At 50.7% G+C, this 20,402-nt stretch overlaps 1 protein-coding gene across 4 annotated transcripts in view; it reads left to right on the forward strand.

The window, feature by feature from the left end:
• GRIK4 (glutamate ionotropic receptor kainate type subunit 4) overlaps window positions 1-20,402 on the forward strand; it is a 306,356-nt gene that overhangs the window by 245,670 nt on the left and 40,284 nt on the right. For all 4 annotated transcript variants that reach the window (XM_040483332.1, XM_040483335.1, XM_040483333.1 and 1 more), the window contains one exon: window positions 16,069-16,182. In XM_040483332.1, coding sequence (XP_040339266.1) covers window positions 16,069-16,182 — 114 coding nt within the window. The remainder of the gene's footprint in view (window positions 1-16,068; window positions 16,183-20,402) is intronic.

Genomic DNA, 20,402 nt, shown 5'->3' on the forward strand with positions numbered 1-20,402 from the left:
ACACAATTGGCCTAGATATGCTGGTGCGTTCAGCAGGTTGGTGCTCTAGGAGTTGATGTCTTCTCTGGGGCTGCCCTTTCACAGCAGCCATCGGGCCTACACAGGCTTCCTATAAATCTCTGCCTTCCCCAACAATGCACAGCTGGACCTCCAGCTCACCCCCCTGCATAAGCAACCTCACCCCTCTGTCCTCTCGCCAAGGTATGGGAATGTCCAGGGCTGGTTGTCTGGCTTTAAATTGACCCCCCCCCCACCGACCCCCATCTCCTAATTTGTTCCCCGAATCACAGCTCACCTCTGTCCACTCTTGCATCTTCAGTTAGCCTAACTGGGTATCCTCTCAGCCCCCATCACATACATTTATCTTCCAACTGCCTTTGGAGTAAACCTTGTCCCGTTGTACTTGCTGGCTTTGTTTCCTGAGTCTGTGTGTTGAGGGGTAGCAGTGGCCTGAGCATAATGGAGCAGGCTCCCGGATCACCTGCCCGGATGTCTGAGTCACCTCACCTGAGACTCATGTGCCGTGCTCAAGCCCCTGTGGCTCCCTGTGCTGACCTTCTGCCTGTCCCTTGGCTGGAAAGTACTCTAAAGATAATTAACGGGCGCTTTTGACCGAGCACTCACTACGTACTAACAATCGCTTTACAAATATTATCTCATCTAATCATTAAAGAACCTTCCAAGGCAATGTCTTCTTACCCCCGTCTTGTAGATCCGCAAACAGGCCCTGAGGTGAACTCATCCAAGCCGCGTGGTGGCTGCAAAGTGGCGGACTCCAAGCTCAGATGGGTCCACAGTGTGTTCTTTTAATTACCGTGCAGAGCCGCCCCGAACACATACCAGGCTTTGCTTACCTAGCGGTACCTCAGTCATCAGATCCTGCTGCTGTGGCTCCCTGCCCTGCCCCAGCAGGCAGGCCCTGCTCATCTCTTGTCTTCCTGTGAATAAATAGGCCTGCTTCAAAGAATCTGAATGTGACAGCTCCCTCTGTCCTCTGGCCATCTCTCACTCACAGAAATGAATTTGCACCAGAAGGTCTTGTGGTGTTCAACTTGCTTGTTGCCATGGCTTGGCCTCCCCGTCTCACAGTTCTCGGCCAGAATCGTTATATGCTTTGAGGGGCTTATTCACAGACTATTTTTCTTGCCATCCCATAGCTTGTCAGGAGCAGCTGACATCCCGCCATTTGTCAGCATGAGAACCAGGCCTGTCTTGATCGTGCCAATGGTGGTGTTTTGGCAGCTCTCGAAGCAGCCGGGAGCCCTGTTCTGCTCCACCCTTTCTAGAACCTGTGGAATGATTCCTTATCTTCTGCAGCCCTCAGATATGCTCCCCTGCTTGGTGACACATTCCTGCTCCAACTGCGTCCACATTTGCAATTGAGGCAACAGAACAAAGGCCCACCTCTTTTAAAATGGCAGCCTGGGGTCCATTCAGTGAATTTGGACTGCTCGGAAAGATGCTGTCGACTCTTGCCAAATGGATCCCCTATCCAAATCCGGGAGACACCCTGAGCAGACCCACCACATCCTGCATGGCAGTGGAACAGTGGACTAGGGCCCTGGCTGGCAGCTGGGGAGTGGCGAACAGTGGGGCCACAGGCAAGAGATCAAAACAAGGTGGATGGCGTCAGGTAACAGCACGCATGCACGTTGGTGTCATTCGAAAGCGAAGGGGACTCACGTAGGAGCAAATCGGGTAGAAGGGCTTAGCCTTCAGAGGACCCACCCCCCTGCCACGCCCCAGGCAGGATGGCACAGCCCAGAGTAGAGGCCAGGTCCTGGGGGCTTCAAAGAGAACAGACAGGATAGAGGCAGGATGCCAGGATCAGGAACAGCGTGACAATGGCAGTGAGCATTTGTTGATCAATGAACATTTCCTCGGCATCAGGCCCTGTACATTAGCTCATTTTACCCTCACAGCCCAGTGAAACAGAAGCTGTTACCCTTCCTACTTTGCTCATGAGACAACAAGTTAAGAGAGGCTAAGTGAGTTGCCCAAGGTCACACAGCTACCAAGAGGCAGACTTAAACCCGGGGCCCTCTGACAACTCTCTGTCACAAAGCACTACGAGAGCATTGCTGTTGAATCTGTGACAGGCTGAATTTCCCCTCTCCTCTAGGTTTCAAGACCCACCTAGAATGGGAACCACTCAGTGCTGGAGGGTGATTGCAGCTCCCAGCAGGCTTCCCCAGGGGAAGGCCAGGCTTCCCTGGGGCTTTGCCCGGTGTTCATTGGACAAAGAGTTGGCTCGTCCAGAAGTTTCAGTCTGTTCAGCTGTGTGGACCAGACTAGGGAGCTAGACTTTTCTCCTTCCAGATGCGAATGCAAATCGCGTTAAAACATCCAGCTGTTCCTTCCCGTCCTTCTTGAATTAGCCATCACTCAGGCGTTTAAACAGAGATCCACAGTAGTGTCCCTTTCTTGGGTGTGTGAAATTCCCAGACTGTGGCACAGTTAACGCAGCCGCTGCAGCCCCTGTGGGTTTTGGAGTCAGCAAGGTGCTCAGTGTCAGGCGTGAAGGCAGCCATTCATTCTTCTACTTGGGCAAATCACTTAACTTTTTGAAAAACATTTTAATTTAAATACACGTATAGAAAAGCACATAAATCTTAAGTGCCAGCTTGATGAATTGTCACCAAGGGGACATACTTATGGAATCACTATCCGGGTCAAGAAATAACACCATGACCAGCACGCCGAGGGCCCCTTGTCCCCACCCCGCCAACACGCCTCCTTTCTCTCTATACACCCCTCCTTCCCAAAGGCAACCATTACCGCCAATGTAATACCACATGACTCTGCTGAGCCTCGTTCCCCAGTCTCTAAACTGGCTACTGCTGACCTTGTAGTTGTTGTGGAGCCAAATGCGGCCTTGTGAAAAGCACTTTGAGGATGTTATTATTGGTAGGCACATGAGCCATATGAACAAGGTGGGACACCTTTCTGAAGTCGACCAGATGGACTTTGCCACCCGAGAAGAGTGGCCAGAGGTTTATGACGACGTCTCTAGCTCTCTCCTCAAAAAACTACAGGGATCCCTGAGAAAATGCCCTCCCCTCCTGCCCTTTGCAACGGTTCTGACTTGTGCCTATATCGATAAGAGATGAGAACAAAGCTGGGGCTACCCAGTTCTTGGATCTGACTGGTCAGATCACTGCTCACCCTTGCTCGTGCCATGGGGCAGCTCAGTGGCCAGTCTGAAGCAGAGCTGGGGGCTCCCTCCTGTCCAACAGGACAGTGAGGGGTGAGTGAGACAGTGGAGGGGACTTGTCAGCTTGGAGTAGAGATGGGGGAGGAGGGGAAGCTTCTGTAACTTCAGCAATGCTTCCAACATCTGGTGCTACTTGATTTCATCGCACCGAAACAGTCCTAATAACAGGCCTGTGAGTGACACCATTTTTCATTACAAGACTGACAGGTGGGAAGGGAAATAAAACAAAGACAGCATCGTGGGCTAGCGGTGCTGTCAGATTCCTCCAGCAGCAGAAGCCACTTGCCTGAGCCTGTCTGAACCTGAACGTGCTCTCACAGCGTAGGCCCGGAACCTTGTAGAGCTGGCGTGGTCAGTGCAAGCCCCCTGCTTATGAAGTCAGGGCTGCGAGTTTGATCCCCCCGTGGGCCAGTTAGCCGCGCTCAGTGGCGGGGCCCCACGCTGTGCCCCAGATCCCACCTGGCTTTTTTGGCAGCTGGCAGGAGTGGGAGACGGGCAGAAGTATGAAAACTTGCCAGTAGGGATCTAGTGCCTCTTAACACACGGCCTGCTGATGACTTTATTGTCACGTGGCCTGGGGGACTTATCAGTTTGGGGGAAATGGGGTATTATTCATAAGGCTGTAGCAAAAAAAACACATTACAGGTTCCTGCCTCCTGGAGCTTGCATTCTAGACAATAAACAGCGAAATGAATGCATAAATAAGACAGCTTTGCATTGTAATGTTTGCTGTGAAGAAGACACAACAGGACAATAAGACAGAGTGTCAGAGAGAGGGGTCCGTTAGATGGGCACACAAGGAAAACCACTTGGAGATCTGAACAGTGGGAAGAAGCCAGCCTAGCCAAGGCCAAGGCCAAGGCAGAGCCCTGCAGCCGGAGAAGAACGTAGATGTGAAGATGCAAATGAACTTGCCCTGTTGGAGGAGCAAGACGAAGGCCAGCATGGCCGGAGTGTGGTGAGTAGGCTGCGGGCCCTGACTCCCGTGGGCCGTGGTCAACGATTACAGCTGACCCTTGATCAACTTGGGTTTGAATGGCCTGGATCCACTTAGACACAGATTTATTTTCTATAAATACAGTACAGTAGTGTAATACAGTACAATGTATTTTCTGAATAGCATTTTCTTTACTCGCTTCATTGTGAGAATATGATATTTAATGCATATGACCTACAAAATACGAATTAATCAACTGTTTGTTATCGGTTAGGCTTCCGGTCAACAGTAGGCTGTTAGTAGTTAAGTTTTGGGTGAGCCAAACATTTTACGTAGATTTTCGGCTGGGCAGGGGGTCAGCACCCCTCCCCCTGCATTGTTCAAGGGTCAGCCTGTACTGTTTGTAAGCTGAGAAGTTTCTGTGGGTTCTTTGCCTGTCCGCCCAAGGATCTGAGGATAGATAGCATCAGGAGAGTCCATAAACTTAGAAGAGAAAATTTTACATCTATTTGGTTTCTAAATTTAAACTGAAATGTGTTATTTCCTTTAATTACAAATGTGGGCAGCAAAGCATACCGGTATGAACTATACCTGTGACTTTGTCACCAGTCGTGTCAGTATAGTGCTGGTCTTAGACCTACCTGTAGCTCCAAGGTCACTGTAGCACAAAGATGTAAAAATATTTTACAACTGGATTTCTTTTTTTTCCCCCCAGTGCTTATTTATTTTTGAGAGAGAGTGCGCAAGCAAGGGAGGGGCAGAGAGAGAGAGGGAGACACAGAAGCCGAAGCAGGCTCCATCCAGGCTCCAAGCTGTCAGCATGGAGCCCGATGCTGGGCTCGAACCCACGAACCGTGAGATCGTGACCTAAGCCAAAGTCACACGCTAAAGTGACTGAGCCACCCAGACAGCTTGACAACTGTATTTCTGTGTAATACAGTTATGCAATACAGTAAATAGAATAATCGTTTTTTAATTTTTTTTTTATTTTATTTATTTTTGAGAGAAAGAGACTGAGTGTTAACGGGGGAGGGGCAGAGAAAGAGGAGGGACACAGAAGTCAAAGCAGGCTCCAGGCTCCAAGCTACCAGCACAGAGCCGGACGTGGGGCTCGAACCCACAAACCGTGAGATCATGACCTGAGCCGAAGTCGGACGCCTAACTGACTGAGCCACCCAGGCAGAATAATCATTTTTAAACATTTCTAAAGAAGGGGTTCACAGACGTCACCAGAGTGCTGAAAGGGGCCACGGGCATAAAAAAGATTAAGTCAATACAGACTAGAACAGCATAATCTGCTTTAGTTTTCAAGAGACCCTTGAAAAACTATATTTGGAAGAGGGGAGAGGAAGAGGCAGGACCGCACCTGAGCTCCGTTTACATAGGTTATTACATTTAATCCTCACAGCAAACATAAAAGACATTATTTCACCCATTTTAGAGAGGAGGAGACTGAAGCCCGGACTGGAGGTAATTTGCTCAGCTGGCGAATGGCAGGGCTGGGATTTAAACAGACATCTGTCTGACCCCAAAAGGCAAGAAGGCCCATGGCTGGTGAACGGGAGACTATGACAAGAGGTCAACGGTCAACATTTGCTCAGACCCTCCGGTGCTCCACCACTTCACCGGTGGCTGACCTGCCAACCCCTTCTTACCTTCAGCCTGGTTCTTAACTGAAATCTGCCCGCATAGGCCAATAATACAGCCCTGAGCTGAGCCAACTAAATATTTCATGGGGATTTTAATTTAACTCTAAAGAAATTCATCCAACCCTGAGAGCAGACTGTCACCTCGAGAAATAGCACCGGGGAGCCCTCGGACCTGCGAATGACATCGCCGCTTCCCCAGGAATACTAACGCTGCTCTGGCCCTCTGCTCCCCGAGCATTACTGAGGATGGGCCCAGCCCAGTGAGCACGGATAAATCCCACCCATTTGGGCTCAGACCGGTTCGCGAAAGCTCCGATCAGAGCCTCCCCCTCGATAGGGGCGGGCAGCCTCGGGGGCCCGGGTGCTGGCTGGTCGGTGCGTGCGTGCGTGCGTGCTAACTGGGTGCTCTTGTCTTTGCCCTTACCCCTGTTCCCGTGTCCTGAAAGCAGAAGGGGTGGGGCTGGCATCCAGTGTCCCCAGTGGACGAGGACGCCGGACGTGGTGCAGATGGCATGTGAGCCCTGAGAGTGAGTTCATGCTCGGCCCCAGTGCCCACGGGGAGGAGGGGGAAGACAGCCTGCCTCCTGTGGCAGGAGAGCAGATGTGCGCCCTTCTCAGGCATGTTATTAGGAAGGCCTAAATGATGACTTCTGCCGAAGCTCGCGCCAGGAGTGGGAGTGAGCTTCCCCCGTCTCCTTCAGAATCCACTGCCGCTCTGCCTGGTGACCTCAGTGAGTCATCGCAGGTCCCTGGGCATCTCACTAGGCGGGGGGTGGCGGGGAGGGGGGTGGAGGAAGACACCCAGCAGGTAAATCGATCAAAAGACAGGAAGTAAGCAGATAATCTAATTTCAAATGGGCTGAGCTGCAGATGTTAATCTGTTCCACTGCACAGCAGGGACTGAGGGCCGGCCAGAGTCTAGAAACTGGCTCCATGGAGCCAGCCCTTCCTCTTCTCTCCGGCCACCGGGCCCGGCGAGGACGTGACTGTCCTCACCATCCCTAGACTTTCCTGGGGGGAGAACGAACACCTCTCCCCTGACGGCCGCCTGTAAGCACAGAGCCTGGGCAAGCTCTCTCCTGAGCGGGCTTACGGGGGGACTGGGCCTGGGAGGGTATAAGGGGAAAAGGGAGCCCTCTGGCCGGGATCCAGGGCCCCCGAGTGTGCCTTAGGCTGGAGGATGAGGATTGTATCTGACCGCATGCGGGTCATGACCTGAATCCGGTTGTAACATTCTGACTTCCTGATAAAATCCCCCCTGCTGACAGGCACGTGTCAGACATCTGCCTGATTCTGCTGTCAGCGCGAAGGGACTCGAGGGCAGGCCACGTTTGGTGGCTTGTCCTCCCGTGTCCTGCACCGTGGGCCGTCCTGGTTGTTCATTAGGGACTCGCCGTGTGCCCACTTTGGGAAAATCACTGTGCCCAGTGCAGCCATCAGAAAGCCACATAAATGGTCCTAATACTCCATATGGGTCTGAAGCTCACTTTCTCCTTGTCCTAGCTCTGTGTACTTGAGCAAATTACTAACCTCTCTGGGCCTCGGTTTCTTTGTAAAACGAGACCTATGGCAACTTTGAAATGCTATATGCATTAAATATTTTAAAATCCTTGTCCCTGCTTCTTATAATCCAATGGGGAGCTAAGATATGAATGTCTACAACGACACTAAGAAAAATTAGAAGGGCTAATATCTTCTGAGTTATTCTGTGCCAGGCAGAGGCTTTGCACGGCTTCCTCATTTAATTCCCACAGAGGCCCCATGAAGGTAGGAACTGCTGTTATGTCCACTTGATGGAAGAAGAAACTGAGGCACAGAGAAGGTAAGTCCTTTCCCAAGGTCACACAGCTAGTAAGTACAGAGTTCGAGTACGAGCCCTGGCCCCCTGTTCGAATCCAGGGCATTATATGGCCTATGCCACGTGAGTGGTATAAACAGTGTCTTATCACCTTTGGTGATATGAGGACTGGCTCATTCCTGGGGAGGCGATAGAAGTTTTTGCAGAGGAGGTAAGCTGTGAATGGGCTTGGAGGGTAGGTGGCGATGTGGGTTGGACATTCTAGGTGGAGGAAGCAACACCTTGGGAGCCACTGCTGTCAGGAAGTACAAGGTGTTTGGAGTCAGCCGAGCCAGACTGGTGCAGGGTGGGGGAGCCCAAAGGGTCCTGGGAAGTGAGGCTGAAGTCACAGGAGTTCATGAGGGCGGACTTCAGGGGAGTGAGGATCGTGGATAATTTTTTAAGAGGGAGAAAGGGTAGAGTTGTCGTGGTGTCAAAGTTCATCTTTTTAGAAAAAGAATATTAATAGCCACTATGTATTGAGCATCTGTATATGCCGGGCCCCGTGCTTTGTGCGTTACATGTCATTTGTCCTCCCAACAGCCCTGAGCTGGTGATTATCATCTCCACTTACAGAAGCGAAAAGTGAGTTTGGAGGGGATGTAAAACCTACCCACTGTCACACAGTCGGTGACTGGCAGGGCTGGAACGTGAGCCCGATTTGGCCTGGTGCCGGTGATGCGTGGCAATGGAGTCAGAGACGTGGAGGGAGGGCTGTGTGTCCTTGACATTGACCTCATTCAGGAGGGCCAGGCAAGGGGCTGAGAAGAATGGCTGGCTAGGAGGTTCAGCAAGATAAGGGCTGGAAAGCATCTCTGGGACGTGGTACCATGTCCAGCTGGCTGATGTTGATGGAGTGGGGGCATGGACATCAGGTTGCCCTGTGTGGAGTGGTATAAATGGCAAACAAGTGGGGCGCCTGGGTGGTTCAGTCAATTAAGCGTCCGACTTCGGCTCAGGTCATGATCTCACACTCCTCGAGTTTGAGCCCCACATCGGGCTCTGTGCTGACAGCTCAGACCCTGGAGCCTGCTTTGGATTCTGTCTCCCTCTGTCTCTGCCCCTCCCCCACTCATGCTCGGCCTCTCTCTGGTTCTCAAAAATGAATAAATGTTAAAAAAAATTTTTTTTAAATAGCGAACATGGGAAGATAATAACGAGGATGTTCCTTTCTTGCCTCTCTTTAATCTTTTTTCTTCACTAGAGCCAATTGAATTTGGTGCAGATTCACGATACAGCCTCTGAAATGAAACTGCCCAAGTTGGAATCCTGGCTCTGCCTTTTATTTGCTGTGCAACCTTGGGCAAGTTCCTTAACCTCTCTATGCCTCACTGTGCCCTGTAAAATGGGGATAATAATAGTAACTTACCTCCTAGGGGTTTTGTGAGCAGTAAGTGAGATGACACACATAATGTGCTCAGTCCAGCTCCTGACAGACAGGAAGGGCTATAGGTGTTAGCGAGGTTAGTATTCCAAACTGTATCTTGTAGGCCATCCACTGCTTAAAATAGTCAGGGCCATCCAAGTTCTTTTCAAGCTGTCGCCTCTTCTGCCTGCCTCTCCAGCCTCATCTTATAGCAGGCTCCTCAGTCTTGTGTCCTCCAGCCACTCTGGCTTTCTTCCAATCTCTGGAATGCACCAAGTCCCTTTCTGCCTCGGGGCCTTGGCACATGCTGTCCTTCCACTGGGCGTGCTCACCCCAGGCCTTCTCACAGGTAGCTCCTATTCAGGCAACTGCATCTCCTCTGGGGGAAGCCCCCATAGACCTCCCAGACTCTGTCAACCCCCTCTTGTACCTTCTCATGGTGCCTTATATGACCCTTTTATAAAACCTGTTGCAGCTGTAACTTTACAAATAGTTCGACTGTCTCATGACTGTCCACCTCCCCTCCGGACTGCAAGCCCTCTGCTGCACGGGGCCACGCCTGTATCTCAGCACCTTGCACGCTGCCTACAGCAAGGTGGAGAGTCCGTAAAGAGGGGTGAGGGAATGCTGAGCATTGCAGAGGAGGAGGGGACAGTGGGGGCTGTGCAGGCTGTCACTGCCTACCCCGAGAGCCCACACTCCAGGGGGGAACCCGGGACACAGCGCCTGCTCAGTGGCCCCATATCATCCTCAGCCAGGGCCTAATGTGCGTTAGTTATCCTTCCCTGGCAAGCCTCCCTGATGGACTCAGACGGAGCTCCTCCCTATCTGGGTATTTATATGCATTATGCCAGCTCCCATCTTGCAGCCTCAGACCGGCCTTGCTTGGAATTCTGTAAGCCTCTTCGATATACAAGGGATCTCCAGACACAATTACCTTGGAGTGAAGGTTTCCAGGAATGCTCAGTACAACCTCATTCTGTGTAGCATTTTCTCATTCCAACTGTAGCCTCCCAAAGCTTTCCAGAGTTAAGTAACACAATTACAGAGTTAAATAAATGGCAGCAAAGAATGGGAGGCACTATGGGGCCTGAGTAGCAGGTGAAATAAGGGACGTACAGATGTGACTGGCAAAGGGGCGGAAAGCGGCTGGCATGGAAAAACAGCCAGGCCCCCCGCCGCCCAGGGGGCAGGAAACTGAGGACTTGGGGGGGGGGGGGGGGGGGGGGCCCCGGTAAAAAAAAAAAAAGCCAGAGAAAAAAGATCTAGAAGCCCATCAGAGATAGCACAGCGGATCCGAGAATTCAAAGGAAGCTGGGGAGGTCATTTCATCTGCTGTCCCCAGAGGAGGATCACATAACAAGGAAGACACTGTGGGAAATGACTGAGTTTGGTTTCCAAGCTGAGTGTCCATTTTTTCCCTGAGTTTTCTAAGCGTGGGGACAGCATGAGGCCTCAGAGGGTCCTTAGGTGAACCTTCAGAGACAGGCAGCCACACCAGAGAAGCACGTCCTGTCAGCACAGCTCTGTGCATGTCCCAGGTCACCCGGGAAAGACCACCAGGGGCCAAGTGTCCAGAGGCCACTGCCCTACCTGGAAGTAGAACAGCCTGGCTGCCCCCGGCACCCCCGCCCAGACGTTCCTACTCATCCCGGGTTAAGATATCTCATCCCGGGTTAAGATACCGTCTCCAGAGGCCCTTGTTGAGATTATCATCCTAAAGGCAAACATTTACCGTGTACTTACTTTGAACCATTCGCTTTCTCAGCAATTCTAGGAGGTAGGCACTGTGATGACCCCCACTTTGCATGTGAGCAGACTGGGGCTTAGAGAGGTTCAGTGTGTCGCCTAAAGTCACACAGCAAACAAGTGCGTACTAACAGAGTCGAGACAGGTCTGCCCCACACAGAAGGCTGAGTCTTAGCCCTGTGTCAACGGCCGCTCCAGACATAGGCCCAGCATCTCTCTGGACTCTCCCAGGCATTGCCCACACTGTATAGCCCGGTAAAATGAGTCCCAGAGAGGCCGAGTTGCTCTGGGCACATGGCCTTCCGCCCTGTCCCACCTCTCTTTAGCTTGGTTCTCTGGGAGGTGGGAGGGGGAGGCTGGGCTGAGGCCACCGGAGGCCATCGGCCAGTGCTGCTGGGGCACTGCTGAGGGGATGGGAGCGCATGTTGCCCGAAAGAGGGCAGCAGCTCTCTGAAAGAGGAGAAGGACACAGAAGAGTGTTTGTTCCCTTCGGGCTGTCCGGGATCTGCGGCCGTCAGACGCCTTCCCACCTTCCCGGCGGTAGTGGTGTTCTCAGGGAGGCGCAGGGTGGCGGCAGCAGGTTCAGGCGACCCGGGAGCCCTGCTGGGAACCTGCCGCCTTCTTCCCAGCCAAGCCCCAGCTCCCGGGAGGAGAGCGGCAGCCACACTGGGCCTCCAGGCTTTGATAGCAATGGAGGCAGTTGCATGACCCCTATTAAACTCCACGAGGCAAAGGATAGTCTGTTTTGGAAGTCACCTCCAGGCTGGCTCCAGCCTGCCCTCCCCTTGTAAATTCTACAAACATCCAGGAGATAAAAGAGGGGGATCTCTCAGAGGCAGAACATGAAGCTCTTCAAAGAACACTTTCAATTGAAAATGGGGAGGAGAGCGGGTTTTCGGAGGGAATGTATTTATACGCCCCTGTGTGCCCGCGCATGCGCACACACACACACACACACACACACACACACACACACACACTCAACACCCCGAGACCAGGAACACCATGCTGCATACAGAACTCTCTACCAGTTCTCTTTTGTCAGCCCTCCCTCCCTTCCTCTGGCTCTGGAGGTCCCAGCCTTTTCTGGTTTCCCTGCCCATGGGACCGCTCCCGGACCTGCTCTCCAGATGGTGGTGCACTTTCCTGACCTCTCTGGATTTCCTTCCCCTGCCTGGGGTCCCTGTCGGCTGCTGCTCTTTGCCGACACGTCTGGCAGTTTCCTCCTCCGAGCTCATTCTCCCCAACTGCTCCACAGCATCCGATTCTGCCGACGGCCGTCATCTCCTTGAGCAAAAGGAGTCCGTTAAACTAAGCTCCGCCTCTTCTAGCAAAGCGAAATGCCAAGCGTGAGGTCTGGGAGCTGGAAGAAGAGTTTAGAGGGCATTTGGTTGAACCCTTTCATTTTACAGTGGCTACAGCTTTGGCCCAGAAAAGGGAATGACTTGCCCACGGGCACCGTGAGTTTGTGGCCCAGCTGCAGCAACAGCCGGGTCTTGAGATGTCCTGCCCACTGCTTTTTCCACGGGAGAGCACAGCCCTCCTGCTGTGAGCGGCCAAGAGACCCGGCAGGGCTGGCCTGGGCTATCGGCATGCCAGTACTTCCTTCCTTCCCCCACACTGACAGTTGCTAACAGTTTAACATTCCCACCTCCCTTTGGCCGTCCATTGGGTTTCGTGGCATATCATCTCATCGAAGATGGCTGTATAGCATAATGTCTTTTTTTTTAAGGTTTACTTATTTATTTTGAGAGAGACAGAGGCGGCGTGAGTGGGGGAAAGGCAGAGAGAGAGAGAGAGAGGAAGAGAGAATCCCAAGCAGGCTCTGTGCTCACAACGCAGAGCCCGAGGCGGGGCTCCAACACAAGGGAGTGTGAGATGGTGACTTAAGCCGAAACCAAGAGTAAGACGCTTAACCGACTGAGCCACCCGGGTGCTCCTGTAGCAGAATGTCTTTTTAACTAAGACGAAATAAAATGCAGGCACATCTTTTGGAATAACCTGACCCTGAGAGGTTGTTGCTGATACTTCAGGATGCATGGAAGCCAGGGTAGACAATTACTAGTCTATACTAAGTTGATTAAGTGTAAGAAACAGCCACGAGCACACCTCCGTGGTTTCTTCTGGCTTTTTCCCACCCCACCCCTCCTTTCCTGCCGCCCCTGCCCCCAACTAGTTTGGGAAGCATCTCTTTGTGAGTGGGCAGAAATGCCCTGTCTGAGCCTGGGGCACACACCCCCTCTGGGTATGTGGTAGTTCTGTAAGCACCCAGGAAAGTATCACTCCTGTGACACCGTCCATTTCCACCTCTCCACCTCTCTCTCCATATGGAATTGTTTTACCATAATGCCATTGTTGGCCAACGTTTATAAACGTGTGCCATGATTTCCAAATTTCAATTCAAAGTTTGCCCTTTTTGGAGGAAAGCTGTGTGAGGAAAAGAAACTTGGGGATAGAGGGGCGCCTAGGTGGCTCGGCGGCTGAGCGTCCGACTTTGGCTCGGGTCATGATCTCACAGTCCGTAGGTTCGAGTCCTGCGTCGGGCTCTGTGCTGACAGCTCGGAGCCTGGAGCCTGTTTCAGATTCTGTCTCCCTCTCTCTCTGCCCCTCCCCCACTCATGCTCTGTCTCTCTCTCTCTCTCTCTCTCTCTCTCTCTCTCTCTCAAAAATAAACATCAAAAAATTAAGAAACTTGGGGATAGAGTTGTTGAATTTGGTTAATTTGGAGGGTGGATGGAATATGTGCTCTTAAATAATCAGAGGAGGGACCGGAAACTGTGTACCTTTGCCCGTTTTATGAGTTTTGGTTTTCCTGATCTTTTCTTTAGTTCCTTCAATCCAACCCACTTAACTCGTCTCCTCCAAAGGTTCATGCAGGGCTTGGGCTGCCAATTGGCTGGAAACCCACACTCATGAGTCTGACATCGCACCTGCTGGGCCTTTGTGCTTGGTTGATTTCTGTTGCTGTACACCTGTGCTCTCGAGTGGGCCTCCAGCCAGTGCCGCTGTCATCGGGGGGCTGAGGTTCTGAAAGGCCCCAGCAGCCCTCCAAAGTGTCCCAAATGAAGGTGTTAACAATCTTCTCATCAAACTTCATTTTTTAGTCTCAAGGATTGATTCACTTGATAGCAGCAATCAGCGCTCTCTTGGAGAAACGCAGAATGAGCACAATGAGGCATTCACATGTTTATTTTTTATTAAAAATCTCTTACGTCTTCACCCTCGTATCTTTTATTTAAGCCCGGTCTCACTTTATAAGGCCCTGAGTTTGTTAACCTATGCCAGGATCACGTGACCGCTCTTGCAGACGGAACACGGACCAGGAGTGGAGACTCAAGGTTGAAATGCAGAAGAGACTGACCTTTGCCAATGGATTTATCCTTCTTGTACACAAATCTCAGATTCCCTTGTGTGCACAATGAGGGCCAGCGTGTCTATCTCTCTATTTTCTTTGCAGTGATTTAGGAAGAATCATGTGCGTGCGTGTGTGTGTGTGTGTGTGTGTGTGTGCGCGCGCACTCGTTCAGAACAGCCCGGCCTGTTTGTAGATGGCCGGACACTTCCCTTTCTTATTTCTCTCTACCTCTTCTCCATCAGCTGATCCACCAGAATTAGAAGGAGTTAAGCTGAAATGGAAACCAGTGGAGGCCAGTCTGAGATACACGCCCCGGTTATAAAACATGGCTCTTCAATATTAGTGGTAGTCAGGATCATGTGGGCAACTTGTTACAAATACAGATGCTGGTGACCCGCCAGCACAGTCTGATTCAGGGGCTCTGGGGTGTGACTCAGAAATTTGCATTTTAAGGGCACCTGGGTGGCTCAGTTCGTTAACTGTCTGACTTCGACTCAGGTCATGATCTCACGGTTCGTGAGCTCAAGCCCCATGTCAGGCTTTCTGCTGTCAGCACAGAGCCCGCTTCAGATCCTCTGCCCCCTCCCCATCTCTCTCTCAAAAAAAATAAACATTTTAAAAGATCTCTCTGCCCCTCCCTCCCCCTCAAAAATAAATAAACATTAAGAAAATTTAGAAATTCGCATTTTTGTAAGGCCTGCAGGTGATTCTGATGCTGGTGGTCAGAGACTAGATGTGGAGAATCCCTGTTAGAGAATTTCTGGGAAGGGTCCTCGCCCTGTCTTCACCTCACATCCTTGGCTTAAGGATGAGGTCAAGGACATCTAGAGACATGAAGCGACTAGGCTAAGTTAGTTGATGAGGGCAGCACGCAGACCAGAACTGTGTACCAGTTCTGGGCTTGTCCCCTCCATACCATGTGCAAAGGGAGCCGACCCAATAGGAAGAAATTGAATTTGCTTTGCCACAGGATGGGTTTCAGTTAGGTTCAAGGAAGGACTTTCTGGCCAAGAGGATCATCGAGAAAGCCTATAGCATCTCCTTACCCAGAGGGCTTGAATTCAGGACAGACTGTTATCCAAATTGGGCACCTGAGGTGCAAGTAGAAGGAGAAAGAAAGAAAGAGAGAGAGAGAGAAAGAAAGAGAAAGAGAGAAAAAAAGAAAGAAAGAAAAAGGAAGGAAGGAAGGAAGGAAGGAAGGAAGGAAGGAAGGAAGGAAGGAAGGGAGGGAGGGAGGGAGGGAGGGAGGAAGGAAGGGAGGAAGGAAATGTCCTTGGAACAGATTCTGGTGGTTTTGCATGAAGGGCCAGAGACCCTTCTTTTAGTTCTATGGCACCTGAATTTTAACCTTAACAGCAACGTAAGTGGCCAGTGGTCCCGGAGGCCCCAGGTCCAGCCCCAGCTCTGACAAGGACAGACTCTGTGACGTCGAGCCACCAGCTCAATTTGAGCCTCCGTGTCCTCACCGTGAAATGAGTGGGGTTGCATTAGATTGTTTCTCATTTCCGTGGTTACATCATTTTTGTTTTTCACTGTAACTGCCTCCCACCACGCGTCCTCTACAACCTGGCAACTCCATCAAGTTCTGTTGACAGAGCAAATTAAGAAGTTGAATTTAAAAACTACTTGATGTTGAGAATCCAGCAGCCTATGTGCCGGTTTTCCCTCGCCTAGGGCGTTTCGAGACTGTCTCTGAACGGTCTGTAGTGATGCCCCCGGCTTTTTATACTTACTGATGTATTTAGAGGGGTCTGACCTCAAATGACCATAAGTTATAGCTTCAATACCCATGTCCTGTTATGTTCAGGCCTGGAATGTACTGTGACTATCTAGAGTCACTTCCCACACAGAGAAACCAGACTAGAGTGACATCTCCCCAGTAGTGATGACCTCTGGTCATAAGTCCCCATACCTGCCTCTAACAAGGCCACCCCACTGATGGGCTTTCTCTGTCCTTTCAGAAAGCAGACCTGGCTGTGGCAGGCCTCACCATTACTGCTGAACGGGAGAAGGTGATTGATTTCTCCAAGCCATTCATGACTCTGGGAATTAGCATTCTTTACCGAGTTCATATGGTAAGAGACTTATTTTATAAGCATTTATGTCATTAAAGTTATTTGCATGCAAACACTGAGTTATATGGTAATAATGAATGACTCACGGAAATATTTAGATTTCAAGACTTAAATGCAAATGAGCTGGGCTATTTTTTCCCCCATCAGCTGCACGGACTTGCAAACAGGAGGAATGGAAAAGTCACACTTGTGGGCTTTCCAGTAAAAATTGCTCCTGCCTCACTGAATAGAGATGACCAAGAGTGATTGCTCATCCCTTGGTGCACAGGGTGTGGGACCACAGAGTGGTCACTCTGCTTCTGCCTGGGGACAGGGTCCCCAGTCCCGATAAGTTATCCCAGCCTTTTCAAGGATCTCACCGACTCCCCGGTGCACCTTGGTTCACGCCAAGCATTGCGTCTGGTGAGGGAATGTGGACTCTTTCCTCTCTGGGTTATCCATACTGTTGAATAGATAACATCGCTTATCTCTGGTCTGTCCCCTCTTCTGTGTCCTCGAAAAAAAAAGAAAAACAAAAGAAAAGAAAGGCTTCTCTGGTTAGGTTGGCTGGCATGAGTACAGTGAGCATCTACAGGAGTTTGTGAAAGCACACCAATGGGCAGTGGAGGACGGGCCTGCCAGGGTACCCTGGCTGTACCCCATCCACAAAGTGGATAATAGTTACGTTGCCCGTGCAGAGTTGACTTTCCGTAGTTTTCTTACCGAACCAGAAGAAACTTGTTCTCATCCTTTCATCCAAACTGTCTCTAAGCGCACAGCTGTTACGTGGATCCCCCCCCCAGTACTCGAGTCATTATAGGTGCCCAAGGTCACGTTAACATGGTGTCTTCCAGTGTGTTTCCTGGCACCACCAAAGGCTGCCCTACAGGGGAGGGATCAAGAGCTCATCCCACGGGCCAGCTGAAGAAGTGACCCTCTGGCTTCTGACTCCTTCCCAGGCCCCAAATCCCAGCCCTGCAGAAAGGGGATTGCCTGTATTCACAGTCCCAGCCTGGGCGCACGGAGCTGGTGCTGCTACGGCCCATTTCTGCAGGAGGAAAGGTCCCCTCGTCACAGAGCCCATTCAAGCAGCTCGGAAGAGCGCTGTCTTGTGCTGGGCCTCAGCATCCATCACGATCACGGCCCGTCTTAGGAAAGGAGGCCAATCCTCTGAGAGGGGAGGCAGCATCGAAATCCCAAGCTCTCTAGGCTAAAACAGAAAAATGTGAGCAGTTGGTCACTGTAGACGCTGTCGCTGATGTGTGTGTCTTGTGAATTAAGGGGGATTCTGATTCCCCCTCCTCTTTTTCACGACAATGAGAGCTCCGGTTCATGGAGCACCTCCCATGTGCCAGACACTCTTTCAGGCACCTGTGATGTTATGGACTCTTGTTATGGGTTGAATTGTATCCCCTCAAAAGACATGTTGAGGTCCTAAGCCCCAGGACCTGTGACTGTGACCTTATTCAGAAACAGGGTCTCTGCAGACACAATCAAGTTAAGATGAGGTCATACTGGATTAGGGTGAGTCCTAATCCAACGAGAGGCGTCTGTATAAAAAGAGAGAAATGGGGACACAGGGGAGAAGACCATGTGAATTTGGAGACAGGTTGGGATGATGTATCTACAAGCCAAGAAACGCCAAGGACCACCTGAAGCTTCAGGTGACAAGGAGGGAGTCCTCCCCTAAAGCCTAAGGGGCACCTGGGTGGCTCAGTCGGTAGAGCGTCCGACTTCGGCTCAGGTCATGATCTCACAGTTTGTGAGTTCCAGCCCCGCGTCGGGCTCTGGGCTGACAGCTCAGAGCCTGCAGCCTGCTTCAATTCTGTGTCTCCCTCTCTCTCTGCCCCTACCCTGCTTGTGCTGTCTCTCGTAAATGAATAAACGTTTTAAAAAAATTTTTTATAAAGCCTTCAGAGGGAGCACGGCCCCACTGACACCTTGATTTTGAACTTCTAGCCTCCAAACTCAGACAATGCATTTCTGTTTTTTTTAAGCCGCCCAATTTTTGACACTTTGTCATAGCAGGCCCTAGGACACCAGTATACTCGGGTTATTCTTATAACAGTGCAAGAGCAGAGTTCAAACCCAGGAATGGTGTGATTCGAGCTTGCTCTCTCTGTGACACCAGGCTTGCCACCCCCTCATCTGTGTGATCTTTTTTGGATAACGTGTTCTGGAAAGCATTCTTGTGTGCCTTCTCTCATTCGGTCCTTCGGACTGTTCTTTGAGAAAAGAGGGAAGGTATTATAATTCCAAAGTGACAGGTGAGGAAGCTAAAGTCACATTTGGAACTAAATACAGGGCTGGGCCTGGAAGCCAAGTCTCCTAATTCTGGGGACAGTGTTCTTGTCACCCTTACACCTGTCACTACTCCCTCAGCTATTGTCCTGCCAGCACAGTCTCTTGAACCCACCCCACCCCATCCCAATCTTGCTACCGAGCCCTGAGGGAGCATCCCAAAGTAATGGGGACATAGAAGCTTTCTCCACGCCACATTGCTGTGGCCAGGCTGTACAACTAGGCTCTGGCCTTGATCTCTTGATGAATGCCAAGGATTCTAGAGCCTCACTCATGACCCGATGGACTGTGTGGGCGAAGGCACCTGACACCAAGTGTTTCCACTCACTGCCTGGGGACATCTGCTGTTAGGCTGCCCTCACCACCCAGGCCAGCACCGCCTGGAATATCAGCTCCGGCCAGAACAAAATTCCCATTCACCAACCCTCCGGACACCCTTAATTGGATTGTTGGCCAAGTGTTTCCTACCACCACAAACCCATGGCCGCATTAGTTCTTGGGTTGTGAAGTTTTATGTGTCAGCTTGCCTTGGCTGTGATGCCTAGATTTCTGTGAAGGTATTTTGTAGAGGTGATTAACCGCTATCATCAGTAGAGGAGATTACCCTTGCTAAGGTGGGTGGGCCTCATCCAATCAGTTGAAAGCCTTAAGCGCAAAAACAGGTTTCCTGAACCGGAAGGAATCCTGCCTCGAGACTGTCGCTTAGAAATCCTGCCTGAATTTCTAGCCTGCCTTATATATTTGGGCTTAACTGCTCCCACAATGGCATGAACCAATTCCTTAAAGTAAATCTCTTTACACACACACACACACACACACACACACACACACACCCTGTTGGTTCTGTCTCTCTGGAGAACCCTAACTGATACGGTTCCCCTTTCTGTTCAGGACCCCTCCCCTCTTCCAGCCTAGTACGCCACATGGCTGCTTAGATCTGATTTATAACGGGGGGGGCCGAGCTGGGTAAAAACTGAGTACTGGCGTGAACAGCTCACCCTAAGCGGAACTGACAGTTTATGCATTCATTCAACAAATATTTATTGAATGCATTCTGTGTGTGAGGCAGTTTGCTCAGAAAGTACCAAAAAGTCAGCTGGGGAGAGAACAATCCTGAATCAATGAAACCAGGGGAGACCTGGTGAGAACAAATTGGAGGTGAACTTGGCCGCATCTGAAACATCTGTACCCTGAACTGGCAGAAACAGCGGATGCCGAAGGATAGCCCCGCCGAGTTCACCACAAAAGCCTAGATCTAAAATTACACAGAGAAGCTATCGTTCATAAAATTGTGTTAAGTTAACAAAATTAAAGTTGAATACTGAGTATTTATTATTTTGTGAATTTTCTCTAATCGATAGTTACCTGTGAACAACTATATGGTAATTTAATTTCACTTATAATCTATTCATGACCTAGAATCTCTATCTTTATTCTATGTCTGAGGTCACCTGAGTCATGAGTGATTATTACCAAAAAGTGAGCATCTGGTGATAGTCGAACCTGTGTGCAAAGGTTAAAATAATTAACCCAGAGTATAAATGCCTATTTAGAATATATCGCAGAACCCTCCAAAATAATAAGGATGGCAGGAATGTCTGTGAAGTTGAAAGGCAATCAGAAATAATTTGGGAATTTCCGACAATCTGAGATTACCTAGGGTTTTTCTTGAACATGGAATCACCAAGAGGTAATTATGTGGTCCTCTCCTTCTTCTCACTATTGGGGTGTAACGTCTGTTTCTGCCCAGGCATCTCTAGGACCAAAATCAGAAGAATGTTTCGCTCTCTGGACCACCTACTCCCTGCCACTCAGAGGCCAGCTGAGCATTCTGGCTTTGGCATTTGTTGTTGTCGATCCCTCCCCCTCTTTTGAACACTCTCTCCATCCCTGGGATCCAGGTCACAGTTTCTTCCTGCTGTTCTGATCGTTGCCTCTCC

Source organism: Herpailurus yagouaroundi, unplaced genomic scaffold (assembly GCF_014898765.1).
Source record: "Herpailurus yagouaroundi ecotype Mexico unplaced genomic scaffold, PumYag 161, whole genome shotgun sequence".
Lineage (NCBI taxonomy): Eukaryota > Metazoa > Chordata > Mammalia > Carnivora > Felidae > Herpailurus > Herpailurus yagouaroundi.